This window comes from Cloeon dipterum, chromosome 2 (genome assembly GCF_949628265.1).
Source record: "Cloeon dipterum chromosome 2, ieCloDipt1.1, whole genome shotgun sequence".
Classification (NCBI taxonomy): domain Eukaryota; kingdom Metazoa; phylum Arthropoda; class Insecta; order Ephemeroptera; family Baetidae; genus Cloeon; species Cloeon dipterum.
The window spans coordinates 11802020-11814759 of record NC_088787.1 but is presented as its reverse complement, the minus strand read 5'-3'; the positions used below and the strand labels follow the sequence as shown (position 1 = coordinate 11814759).

Below are 12740 nucleotides of genomic sequence, written 5' to 3'. Positions count from 1 at the left end.
TCTTATAGTCAGTGCTTTGTGTGCGAATACAGCTGCGCGCGCCGCATTACGCTCTCTCTAAATACGAAAAGTCTTAGTCTTATCCGTACTCACTTCGACGAATATTGTAATGAACCAATTTTTTTAAAAAAAACCACTCACTAACCAGAGCACAGTAAAAGAATATAAAATTAAAAAGTACTGTTAAATTCAAAACTTTATATTTAATACGTGAAACAGTAAATTATGTTTTGCGGCAGCATTAAATTTAATAATTTTATTAATTTGTTATCGTAGAATGTGCTCGCCATTTTAAATATTCATATTATAACTAATAACACTCAAGAGCTTTTTATATTGATAAAAGCGCATGATTAATTTAAAGCAGCAAGCTTTTTTAAAGAATTTGGCAAGTGAAACGAACTGAATCAATGACGCCACAGAGCTTTTTTTAGACAAGACTCACCGATGAGGTCGCGCTGAATTGTTGTACTTGCAATTACTCCTCGCAGCCGTTTAGCGTTTCCGTGTGAATCAGAGGATCCAACGCGCGACATGCGCACCTCACTTGAGGATAATTGAACCAGCAGATAATGTCACAAGAGTGAGAAATACGTGTAACTCATCGTGTCTAAGACATTTGTTATTTTTATTTTAGAACGGAACCAATAATCATGAAATTATAGGGTAACAAGCTAGCAGCATTTTTAAATTTAATTATGAAAAGATGTGACTTAAAATTACAACAATTAAAGTACACTACTTTATCATGAAGACTCTTCCGCAGAAATAGCGTGACAAATTATTTTTATATTGTTGTCCTTTGATTGGAGCCATTTTTATTGCTTTACTGTTATCCTGTTCATTAAGTTTAAATTACGCATGAAACGTAGATGCTACATAAAGTTTGAATCTTTGACGCATTCATTTTTTTTATTTGTATAATAATGTTTGGAACAACTTATTGTTAGATAAATTTTTTCAAAGATCTTTTCAAATTTTATCCATTACTTCCAAGCAAGGAGAACTACAATTACAATAGTAAAGTTATTTAATTTTGTCGTCTCATTTCTCAATTTTAACAATAATCTTTTCATATTTTACATTTGGCTCCTTTCCAATTTATTCAAGGTTTTAAGGAATTCACAAAGGGTTGTTATTATTTTCTTTTAAATATCTCTTTAGAAATAATTGATTTTCCTTTTACTACAATTTTTGCTCTCACGAAAAAAAATTGATGACAGTGACCACAAGAAGTCTTTAATTTTGAACGTGTTTTACGCTTTACGTGTCCGTATTTTCAAACATTTTTAGTCTCAAAATGAAACAAAATTCACTAATAAATGATTAGTCAAAAAAGCAAAGCACGTGAGTAAGGGCGTCACGAAATATACTATATATACTAGTAATTTTCCAATTGAAATACCCTCCCAAAGACAAATCTAAAGTGAGGAAAAAACTATTACAATTTCATAATATCGTTCGTGCCGCGGCGAATTGGCCCAACTATCATTGTTGCTGTTGTAGCGAATGGCCCAAAACATTTTTTACCAACAGTAAAATTGGCCCAACTTCGTTTCCGACAGAAATTTTTTTGTTGTAAAATATTGCTCCCGACACGCCTATCTATCATTTGACACATTACAATTGGTCTAAAGTTGACCCGGTAGGCCAATCAAAAGTAAGAAAATAACGCGCCAGCTCTGCCCCCTGTAAGGATACTGTTCCGTCAAACAATGCGCACCAGATGCGCACGCTTCATTGTTTATTTGTCTACCAAGTCATGAAGTTAAGGACTGTGCACCACACCGATGTGTTTTTAAACAGGTTAAAACACAAATCGATTAGAATGGGTTTGATAATACCAGAAAAGCGCGCCCACGCCTTCCAAAACTACATCATTTTGGCGCCTTTGCAGCAGAAGCCTAGCTGGAGGCATCAAAAGTGTATCCCAGAATGCGTCGTCCTGGATCCAAAAGGTAAAAATCATGACACGCTAGATCGTTTTAAGCTTTTTTATCTAATAATTGACTTGTCATTGTACCTGTATTGCAGCTAGGAAAAAATGACGAACGTAGATGAGGCGGTGTCCCTAGAGGAACAACAATACGCGGAAAATACCATGCAGTTATTGTTTGGAGACTCTGAGGACACCGGTAAGCACGCTTAACAATATATTATGTGACAATGCATACTTTTTGTTAAAATGACTTATTATTTAACTGTGAAAGCCAGAATTCTATAATTATGGGATGTTTAAATATTTAATTTGTAGCACTGAACGGAAACTTTGAACTGCTCCTTCTGGCCGCCAGCATCAGTTCTAGTGCCAAGGAATCATTATCAGGTATAATAATAACAATACATAAATACTGTAATAATATCTTAATTACCGCAGTGTTAGAACATTGAATTTACCTAGTTTTCACAGCTATAATATATAATACAGAGTTGTGTGCAAATATTTTTATAGATTATGGCTGCAAATATAATTAAATTCCTTGCAATTTAATGTATCTTTTTGGTAGCAAGACGTTTTTACTGTCGGTTGCTAGCACTAGATTTAGAAATGAATTTTTACTCATCTCTCTTACGTTGTGATTTTCCTGTGGTAAAAACTAAAATACAATTTTTCAAATTGCAGTGCAAGTTAGCGAGTCAAGTTCAAGGAGCGACAATGATGGTGGCCAGGACAGCAGCATGCTCTCAAATTACCTTGGCCCAGGCACCCCTCTGTTTGAAAATCAAAATGTTGCTTTTACCGAAGCCCACGCACTCCACGAGCAAGGTTTGCAAAAATATTTTTATAGATTATGGCTGCAAATATTATTAAATTCCTTGAAATTTTATGTATCTTGTTGGCAGCAAGACGTTTTTACTGTCGGTTGCTAGCACTAGATTTAGAAATGAATTTTTACTCATCTCTCTTACGTTGTGATTTTCCTGTGGTAAAAACTAAAATACAATTTTTCAAATTGCAGTGCAAGTTAGCGAGTCAAGTTCAAGGAGCGACAATGATGGTGGCCAGGACAGCAGCATGCTCTCAAATTACCTTGGCCCAGGCACCCCTCTGTTTGAAAATCAAAATGTTGCTTTTACCGAAGCCCACGCACTCCACGAGCAAGGTTTGCAAAAATATTTTTATAGATTATGGCTGCAAATATTATTAAATTCCTTGAAATTTTATGTATCTTGTTGGCAGCAAGACGTTTTTACTGTCGGTTGCTAGCACTAGATTTAGAAATGAATTTTTACTCATCTCTCTTACGTTGTGATTTTCCTGTGGTAAAAACTAAAATACAATTTTTCAAATTCCAGTTGTTGGCGAGGAGAATGATGCTGGCCTGGACACCAGTGCGCAAGATAACTTAGAATGTGAGAAAATCACGTTTTGTGAAGTAAAAAGACGTGCATGGAAGCAGTCTTTTAAGAAGACGCTCAACAAAGCTAATAGGCATGCTGGAAAAGCCTATGAAGGAACCACAACGAAAACCCCAGATGGAAGGAAGCAAACTATTGTGAAGAAAATCTCTGCAGGCAAGATGTGCAACTTTCAGAAGCATCCACAAATCATGAAATGTTCGGAGTTCAACGACCTCTACATCACACAGTTCCATGCAGATCACAGACAAAATCACCCTACCAAAGAAGCTCAACAAATTTTTGTGAAGTCTTCTATCCACATCACAAAGTCTGAACGGGGTCAAGAGCGAGCTTATTATTTACGCCACCCACAAACAAACAAAACTTTGAGAATTTGCAAGGATCTTTTTTCATCCTGCGTTGGGGTGCCCGTTAGAACAGTGAGGAGATGGACCTTGACCAATGAAAAGCCAAGTGTGCAAGTGCCACAACAAGCTGTGTCAAGGAAGAAACCGGACAAGGAAGGCTTGGATTCCTTTTTTGAGAAGCTTCCAAGAATGGAAAGCCACTACGCCCGCGCCGCACACGAGGGAAACACTTATATCTGCAACTCAGAGGATTTGAATGACAATGGTGTGAATGGCTACATCACCTTGGATGCTTGGATTGATACCAAATATCAGTTGCATAAGTACATAAAATTCATTTAAACATTAATAGCAAGTAAATTCTGTTTTAACTTTAAGGGTCTACCTCAAATTTTGCCAGGAGAATGGCTTTACACCGTTTGGTCGTACTGCATTTACAGAAGAGATGGACCGAAAGAAGGTCAAATTGTGGAGGCCCAAAAAGGATCTTTGCAACACCTGTGAAAAGCACAAGTCAAGAGGTGAAATGCACATTTATTATTATATTTTCAAATCAGTCAATTTATTAGGCAATCTCAGATATTTGTGTATTCTTCAGTATTAATTTTTTGAAGAATTTATTAATTTTACAATAATATGTCTTTTTAGTTCAAGCTGCTAAGACTCAGGGAAAGGAACTACCCATTGAAGAAGACAAACTGTTTGAAGAACATCTGGAAAGGAAGAGTGCCGCCAGAGAAAATTTGAAGCGCCTCCTGAGTGAGGCCAAGACAGATGAGAGACAAGGCAAGCTGATTGTTGTGCAGGTAGATTTAGAGGCTTGCATGACGCTGCCAAAGCACAACGCAAACATCCTTTACTACAGGACAAGACTCGCCAATCACAACTACACGGCAAAAAATTTGGTCGATGGAAGCGTGGACTGCTTCTTTTGGTCGGAAACGGATGGGGGCCTGACGGCAAGCGTGTTTGCGTCAATCTTGCAAGAATACCTCAATAAGTTGAAGGAGAAGTACCCATCACTAGAACTTGTAGTAATTTTCTCTGATGGTTGCAGCGCCCAAAATCGAAATTTTGTGCTCTCAAACATGCTCCTCGAATGGGCTGTGTTGAACAAAATTGAGATTCAACATTACTATCTAGAGCCAGGGCACACACAGATGAGCGTGGACTCTGCTCACAGCATGATCGAGAGGCGCCTACGAAGGCAACATTCATTGTTTGTTCCACGTGACTTGGTCAAGGGCATCGTTTTGGCTAAGAAGAATCCAAACGACGCCTTTGTGGTACATAGATTGAAGTATTGTTTCTTTAAGGATTTCACCAAGCTCAAACACTTCACAACCATCAGACCTTCAGATGGTGTTGTAACGGACATCCGAGCCCTGCGATATGCACCCAATGGACAGGTGTTATACAAAAAAACCCTCAACGAAGAGTGGAAAGAGTTGCGTAGAAAGCGGAAAGCTTTCACGATCAATGACCAGCAGTTAGGAAACCTTTACCAAGACAGAATTCCCATTAAGCGCGCCAAATACAATCATCTTCAAGACATCAAAAAGGTGATCATGCCTCAGAGATTTTGGCGCTTCTATGCAAATTTGCCCCATGATTAACGTATTGTTAAATGTTTACTGTACGAGACAAACACCAGTTTAAATAAAAATATAGATATAATACATTTTTCTTCTAGTTTCCCTCAAATTCCAAAATTTTAATAAAATGTCAATTGACAGTTTTTGCATCATGCTTTTATTTTCAGGACTGTAATCAAGTAAGAACTAGATAGCTAATATTTATAGAAAATCTAATAATTGGGAACACGTGAGATTTAAATTAATAATGGCAATTCATGAACAAGTACCAATAAATTAATAATTGGGGCCTTCTATAAATCAATAAATTAAACTTTTAGTGGTTTATAACATTTTTCACATGCACCCAAATTTTATGGTTTATCTAAATTTTTGTAAAATTAGCAAAATGTAATTTCAGTGTAACCTTTTTACAATAGGCACTGCGATTTTTCATTTTTAAGACTCATAGTTTGGCAGGTCTTAAGGATACGTTGAAACTTTCCTTATTGCATTTTGACAATTTTTTTAATCCAAATCTTTTGAATACAGCCTAGTTGTTAATTATTTAAATTACATGGGTAACTTATATGGCATGCATGCACCAAATTTTATGATTCATTTATGTTTTGGATTCATAAAAAACACTTTTTGAACAAATTCCTTCAATACAAGTAGAGAAAATCAGTTATTTGTTCCTCCTGAAAAATAGAGTTATCTGAAGATGGGCCAATTTTACTGTTGGTAAAAAATGTTTTGGGCCATTCGCTACAACAGCAACAATGATAGTTGGGCCAATTCGCCGCGGCACGAACGATATATCACGTCAACTTAATACTATAGCTGTCGCATACGCCTTGAAGAGGAAGGTAAGCTGTGCCGCCAAACAGTCATTCAGTGCGGGTGGCATCACACCGCACTCTCGCAGGGAACAATAAAAGAGAATGTCAAAGCGTACGCTACGCACGCCGGCGGCAGCAACGGGTCGCCGCCGCATATACGCGCCTCTTGAATTGTTCTTTATTATTTGCGTATTCTTTTCAGAGTGCTTGTAGCTAAAATTGTTTGAAAAGTTTGCATTTAGCTTGTATAGTAGATTGTTGGCATTTATTTTCATATTTTGCTAAATTCATGTGAAATATCTCTGCTTAAGATTTTGATCAAGTTCTAGAATTTCAGAAGTCGTTTTCTCATTCATCCCCTTTTTGCACCTTGGAAAACTCATAAATATATTATTCTAAAAGAATAATGGTATTTTAACAAGTCCTTAATATCGTTAATATCCATGCTAAAATTATTGTACTTAAACTTATCATTTGATACTACGTCAATCGCTCATTTATTACGATTCTCTTTAATAGGGACTCTATTAAATTTGCTGTATCACGCACTAGGTTGCGTAAACCGCCATTAAATCGCAATCCACTTGTAAGTAAGCCCGTCGCTTAACATTTAACAACTACATCTTTTAATAATATTGGCCAGGTGATCATCATGCCTATTTCAGCAATGGCTTGTTCTAATTGACCTGTCAGCTAATTTATTTTTAGGTTGGTTGTGGGTTTAAGTAGCAATTAAAACAGAATACATCAAATTAACATTTTTTTATTTATATTGTTGTCTTAGTCCAGATCTGACAAAAGGGCAGGCACACAGAAGAAATTGTCTTATTTTTAACTGTCGTTAAATTAATCCGTCGCAACTTTGACCGTGCTGTCACCTCTCCACAATAATAACTTATTTCAAATTACAAGCAATTTTACAATCAGCACCTTTGTAATCTCGATTACAAATTAAAATATTATTTGCGACAGATCCAATGGATTTCCTTATGTATAACCATTTGCAGCTGTGACCTTAAATAAAGTGAGCATATGCAATAATAACAGAACTTAACACTGAAATAGATCTACTGATTCAGGATTCAAGCCATGATAAGGACCTATCTTTAGCTAAAAGCAGATCTGATTCAAATAACAACTACTGCAGAACAATTTAGGAATCATCTTCTGTTAGCTCTCCTTCTTGAAACACAACCAAAGAGAAATACGCGGGTAAATATGCACCTCCAGCACGACTTGCTACAGTTGTTGAGGTGACAAGTCTTTGTACATTTATGTCCGCAACGCATAGTCCTGTTGCAGACAGCCTCGCAAACGCCACTGGCGGGTTTCCAGTCTTTGCAGAGCACATCTTTGTGGTGCCTGCCGCAGGTATTGGTCACAGTGCGTGTTTCCAAGCAAGGCCCGCAATACATGTGGCACAGCTGTTTGCACCGGTGAAGACCGGCCTTACACCTTCGAGGGCACGGCTCATTGCATATATCCCTTCTTTCATGCATTGAACTGTGAGCCTCGCCAGTAGTGCAAACAAAGCTGCATTTGTGGCCGCAGCTTTTCAGCACCAAGCAGCGTTTTCTGGTCAAAACATACAAATTTTTGTTTTTAACAGAGGGAACCGGGTTTGCAGTCGCATCTTGCGGTGTTTGCTTGACTGTTCTGGAAACCTGGCCATTTCCTGAGGCAGCCTCTGGGAAGGTGGAGCCTAGAGCTGAAAAATCCTTTACACTGAATGGACTGTACATGGCACGGCGTTCAAGTATAATTTCGCTCTCCTTAGACGAAAGCAGGCCAGTATATTTAGGAGCTTCCTTTTTGAAGAAGTACTGTGACTGTATTGCATTTTGATGTGAGCCACCTCTGCAGCCATTCTCACTGCAAACCCGTTCAAATTTGTTCAGCTCCTCCAAAGAGACCAGGTGCTTCCCTGATGGGTTGGCCGTGCATCTAAAATAAAGAAAATATTTTCGTAAGGTCATTATCATTTTCACATAAGGCCACTTTTGAGTATACGAACATAAAATATAAAAGATGAATTCCAACCTAAGTTCCAGTCTACTGCCAAAGCAATCTTGTTCATCAAGCGTTTGTCTAATTGACCGCCAAATGCTGCTTTTGGACGAGAGGGTTAGGGTTGCCATGTTTCCAACGATGATGAGGGCGTTTTGGGCTTTACTTAAAGCCACGCCGATTCTGTGCTCCTCCTCTAGATATCCCAAAGCCCCACAGGAGTTGCTCCTCACAAGAGACAGAATGATGAATTTGTTTTCGCCGCCTTGGAAATTGTCTACTGTTGCGATATGGACGCTTGCCAATCCTCCGACCTTTGACTTTTCTCCCTTTATAAGCTATAAAAAATGTGCATTTATAATTTAACTACTTGAGTTTTGAAACAAAAAGTTTTATTGTACCTTTTTAATCAGTTCCGACTGACACGAGTAAGTGGTCAAAATAGTTACGTCGAGCGGTGCCACTTTTTGCAAGAGCAAATACTTGCAGAGAGCAACCGCAAAAGACGCCTCCTGGTCATTCTTCTTGCTGTTTCCAGTCTTCCACTGTTTTTTCATAATTTGCTCTGGAGTGCGCACTTCAATTTCTTCCCCACTCTCAGGATAATTGTGAGTGACGAAAGAAACTCGGTTAGGGAGTAATTCAAGTACAGGTAAGCTCAGCACTTTTGCGTTGTGCTTCATCTCAGGGTAAATCAATGGCGAAATTAGCTTTGTCATCTCAGGTGGCATCCTGTACTGAAATCGAAGCGGTTTCTGGCTCTCTCTGTTGTCAATCATCCTCTTGAAAAATGAGACGTTTAATTGAAATGATGCTAAATCAGGATTTTTCAATTTTGGTTGCAGCAGCTTTTCTCCACCTAAAATTTAAATGAATTATTTATGGTTCTGTCATATTTGTAAACTATTTCCATTCAAAAAATAATTACCGATCATAACGAGGTGCTGGCAGTTCTTGGGCAAGCATGCGAACAGCTGAGCATCAAATATGACAGAAGCATCTTCGACGATGACTAAAAAATGGGTGAAGAATTTTTTTTTAAATTTAAGCAAATAGACAAAATATTAAAAAATCAAAAAATTAGATGGTCAATTTAAACTTTGTGAAGCTTGGCAATGTTTGAATGTTTGGCCTTCCTCGTTTGTTGATTTTTAATTTTTAATCAATAAATAATAATATTGAAAAGAAACTAACCAACTTCACAGCCAAGCGCGGTGAGCTTTGGTCGCCACTCAGATGCTTTTGAAACAGTCATCCCAATTACATCCTGGCATGCGAGGCGCTCAGACCATGTTCCTTCCAGTTTATTGTAGTTGTAGGTGTTCAGCTTTGGAAACTTGGACTGCTGGCCGATCCGCACAAAATTGTTGGTTAAATTTAATAATTCAATAAGGAAGCGATCGAGCGAATGATTGGTGTCGCTGACGACCAGAATAGGCTTTTTCAGGTTCAGAGCTGCCTTGTTTTCGATCAAGATTTGCGCCACTGTGAGGCCAACGTAGGTTTTTCCCGTTCCAGGTGGCCCCAGGATGAATGTCAGTTCCCTCGTCAGGGCGGCCTGTAGGCTAATCAGCTGCGACTCGTCCAGTCCGATTTCAGCGGCTGTAGGCCACGAATTTGGTTCCAAAAGCCGCACTGAAGTGAAATCTTGATCTACTCCTTCGATGGAAATGGTTGTACTGCTGTTCCTCATGTATTTAGGGAGTGCATCGCTTTTTGACACTTCAATGAAATATTGAGGGAAGGGGAAGTCGTTTTCTTCGGTGCGTTGAATGACTTGAAGAACCTTAAAGTGCAGAACACTTTCATTAATAGAATAGATTTTCTTTCATAAATTGTATTTGCTCACTTGTGCATATGGCCAAAAGAAGGTTTCGCTCTCAATCATAATATATTCTTTTCTAAAAATGTCTTCCTTGAATTCTGAGTGGAATTTCACAAAAACCTGCGACTTTTCCATGAAATTTTTATCTTGGTAGCTAATCGTGGCGAAAAGAAGCGTTTCAAATGAGTTGCACGTGAAGCAAACCAGTGAGCCATGCATCAGGCTTTGCGATTGCAGCTCAGCAGTGTCTTTGTCAGAACTTGCTTGGACATTAGTGAACTTGAGTTTATAGCCCTTTGATTTTTCATGTCCACCGTTCGACCGCAGGAATTGCGCAGTCATGTAGGGAGGACATTCCACGTTTCCCCTGTTGCGTTTTATTTGGTCCACTTTTTGGCGCAATGGACCAACGACCTCCTCTCGCATCAGCCAGAAGTGAGTTTCCAAGTATTGTTCGACGCTCTTAAATGGTCCGTCAACGATGTTCGCTTTTATAGGTGCTTTAACGTCACCGACAACTTCATCATAGGTCGGGTAAATGCTCCAAGTTCGGAAGTCCCAATTCGGCTCCTGCAAAAGCATTACAGCTTAATAATTTCTTAATTTCTAAGTTATTATTCAGGTCATTGACCTCCAAAATGCACCAAAGGTTGCATATTATCAGACTTGAAAAATTTCAAGTAAAAAACATGACAGAAATGATTTTAATAGATTCAAAAAATCGCACTTGTCTGAATAGTAATAAAATATCGAAGAAAATTAAAAATTGCTATCTGAGACCAGCAAGATCAGATTGCTTGAAGTAAATATGAATTACAATTTTTTAACCTACCATGGTTTCAATTATATGTGATGAGGTAGAGCTGTCAGTCTGCGGTCTGCATCTATTTCATTGATATGCTGCACATGCCAGCTGGAACATAAAAATAAATTTTATTTTCTAACCACACATTTCCAGGAATTATTTAAGGCAGATGAAACTTACGTTTTTGATAGCATATAAGTTAATTTAGTAAAATAATAAATTAGACTCGTAAGTTATGTTATGAAACTATAGCGTATTGTTGATTTGATTGTTGTATTTGGTCTGTATTATTTCATTGTTGCCGTGTAAGAATTGCAAAGTGTCATTGTTGTTTTCTAACTGTTAACGCGAATATTCAAATTGTATCATTCTTCATTTGGCAGTTCAGTGTAACGGACGTTTAGTAATTCGCGGACCCAAGATTTTGGGGTAAGTGCTGTTAGTGATAAAATATTATTGTAATTGTAATTGATTGAATGTATTACAGTCCTGTTGGTGATTAAACAAGTCTGTGTTTAAAAGAAGAATTATTATTTGGTCAACTCTTCCTTGCGACCAAATTTGGTGACCCCGACGTGACCATAATAATTCTTCTTTTAAACACAAGACTTGTTTAATCATTAACAGGACTGTAATACATTCAATCAATTACAATTACAATAATATTTTATCACTAACGGCACTTACCCCAAAATCTTGGGTCCGCGAATTACTAAACGTCCGTTACACTGAACTGCCAAATGAAGAATGATACAATTTGAATATTCGCGTTAACAATTAGAAAACAACAATGACACTTTGCAATTCTTACACGGCAACAATGAAATAATACAGACCAAATACAACAATCAAATCAACAATACGCTATAAAACAAATAAATTACATACGAATTGACACTTCTTATTTAATTTCGTAATTGTTTCGCTCCAAAATTTCTGTAATTAAGTTTTTTATTTTATAAATTAATTAATTCTTACTGTCATTCAGTTGAGACGATGTATCTTTCTTAAGATTTTTAATTTAAATATTTATTAAGCTATTAATTAAAATACTTTATATGAATAGTGAATCGCATGTTTTAAATTTGCAGGTTGCAGATAATAAACAAATAAATTAATACATTATCACCCCATAACTATGACATAAAAATTATAAATGCGATAAATGCACTTCTGCTGTTTTCATTCATTAGAATTATCAAAACTAAAATGTACTAAGAAAAATACCGAGATGCGCAGGATCAGGCCAGATACCTTTTCCGATCATGAATTTTAATATTTCTCATTCACAATTATCGATATATGAATGATCATTTCAATCAATTCAGATTTTGAAGTAATTTTTGTTTTGTAATGATGCCAAAATATCGCATGGTAAAATCCGTAAAATCCAAATTAGCCTCAGTTCCTTGTTCTTTGCAGGGTAGCCCGTATCTTTAACCTGTGTAAAAATTAATTGTTCATGATATACCGTAGGTCTAGTACTTTTCCACTCTTTACGAAAAATAAACATAACTGGGTTTAAATCATGCACTAATAAAAAGTATGTAACTTAATGCGAAGTAAAATTTGGTGCTTCCCCAAACTCAGTCTCTCAACAGCACGAGCACACCATGTGCTTCATGATTTTCCCTTGGTTGGAAGAGTAATAATCGTAACAATGAACATGAAAACATGCATTAGCGCTTAGCGGTACTATTGTTTTTTGAAAATACAATCGACCAAAAAAGGGAAACAGAACTTACAGAACGGTACAAATTTTAAATTAAATTTAATTGCGGTTAGATCTCTAGCAAAAAATTAGTGCTTGCGATAAAAATAAGGTTGTCGTCATCTTACCACTGTTAAAAATATTTTTGCGACTGCAGACGACGGGTGTTATGCAGACGGTGCTGATATAGCACCAATGACAATAACATAGACATTCAACTGACGAACTGACTGTGAGCGTGTGAGCTGCAGAGCTGGCTGCTCCCA

The 12740-nt window shown here is 37.2% G+C and overlaps 2 protein-coding genes across 6 annotated transcripts; one reads left to right on the top strand and one right to left on the bottom strand.

The window, feature by feature from the left end:
- The first annotated feature begins 1460 nt into the window (after window positions 1–1460).
- On the top strand, window positions 1461–5382 carry LOC135937712 (uncharacterized). Of its 4 annotated transcripts, XM_065480898.1 has the most exons (10): window positions 1461–1958; window positions 2035–2135; window positions 2255–2326; window positions 2624–2767; window positions 2961–3104; window positions 3298–4033; window positions 4089–4231; window positions 4359–4516; window positions 4576–4710; window positions 4768–4910. In XM_065480898.1, exons 2-9 carry the CDS (start codon window positions 2045–2047, stop codon window positions 4708–4710), a joined length of 1623 nt encoding a protein of 540 aa, XP_065336970.1. In that variant the 5' UTR covers window positions 1461–1958; window positions 2035–2044; the 3' UTR covers window positions 4768–4910. The 4 variants fall into 4 exon arrangements, with proteins under 4 accessions (XP_065336970.1, XP_065336968.1, XP_065336969.1 ...); XM_065480896.1 differs by having other exon boundaries at window positions 4359–4710; window positions 4768–5382; XM_065480897.1 differs by adding an exon at window positions 5062–5314 and having other exon boundaries at window positions 4359–4996.
- A 1491-nt stretch (window positions 5383–6873) lies between these two features.
- LOC135936633 (NFX1-type zinc finger-containing protein 1-like) lies at window positions 6874–12740 on the bottom strand. 2 transcript variants are annotated; one of them, XM_065479513.1, is made up of 8 exons: window positions 12603–12736; window positions 10791–10871; window positions 9983–10528; window positions 9328–9919; window positions 9062–9145; window positions 8535–8992; window positions 8167–8471; window positions 6874–8070 (listed from the first exon to the last, which is right to left on the bottom strand). In XM_065479513.1, the coding sequence occupies exons 2-8, from the start codon at window positions 10791–10793 to the stop codon at window positions 7287–7289; spliced, it is 2772 nt and encodes a 923-aa protein (XP_065335585.1). In that variant the 5' UTR covers window positions 10794–10871; window positions 12603–12736; the 3' UTR covers window positions 6874–7286. The 2 variants fall into 2 exon arrangements, with proteins under 2 accessions (XP_065335585.1, XP_065335586.1); XM_065479514.1 differs by having other exon boundaries at window positions 7876–8070; window positions 8141–8471; window positions 12603–12740.

Coding starts and splice junctions, on each gene's coding strand:
- LOC135937712 (XM_065480895.1), top strand. CDS start 2,045: ATGACGAACGTAGATGAGGCGGTGTCCCTAGAGGAACAACAATACGCG. Junction 2,768..2,960: donor CCACGCACTCCACGAGCAAG/GTTTGCAAAAAT, acceptor TTCAAATTGCAG/TGCAAGTTAGCGAGTCAAGT. Junction 4,232..4,358: donor TGAAAAGCACAAGTCAAGAG/GTGAAATGCACA, acceptor ATGTCTTTTTAG/TTCAAGCTGCTAAGACTCAG.
- LOC135936633 (XM_065479513.1), bottom strand. Junction 9,920..9,982: donor TCTTTTGGCCATATGCACAA/GTGAGCAAATAC, acceptor CTGCACTTTAAG/GTTCTTCAAGTCATTCAACG. Junction 9,146..9,327: donor CGCGCTTGGCTGTGAAGTTG/GTTAGTTTCTTT, acceptor CCCATTTTTTAG/TCATCGTCGAAGATGCTTCT.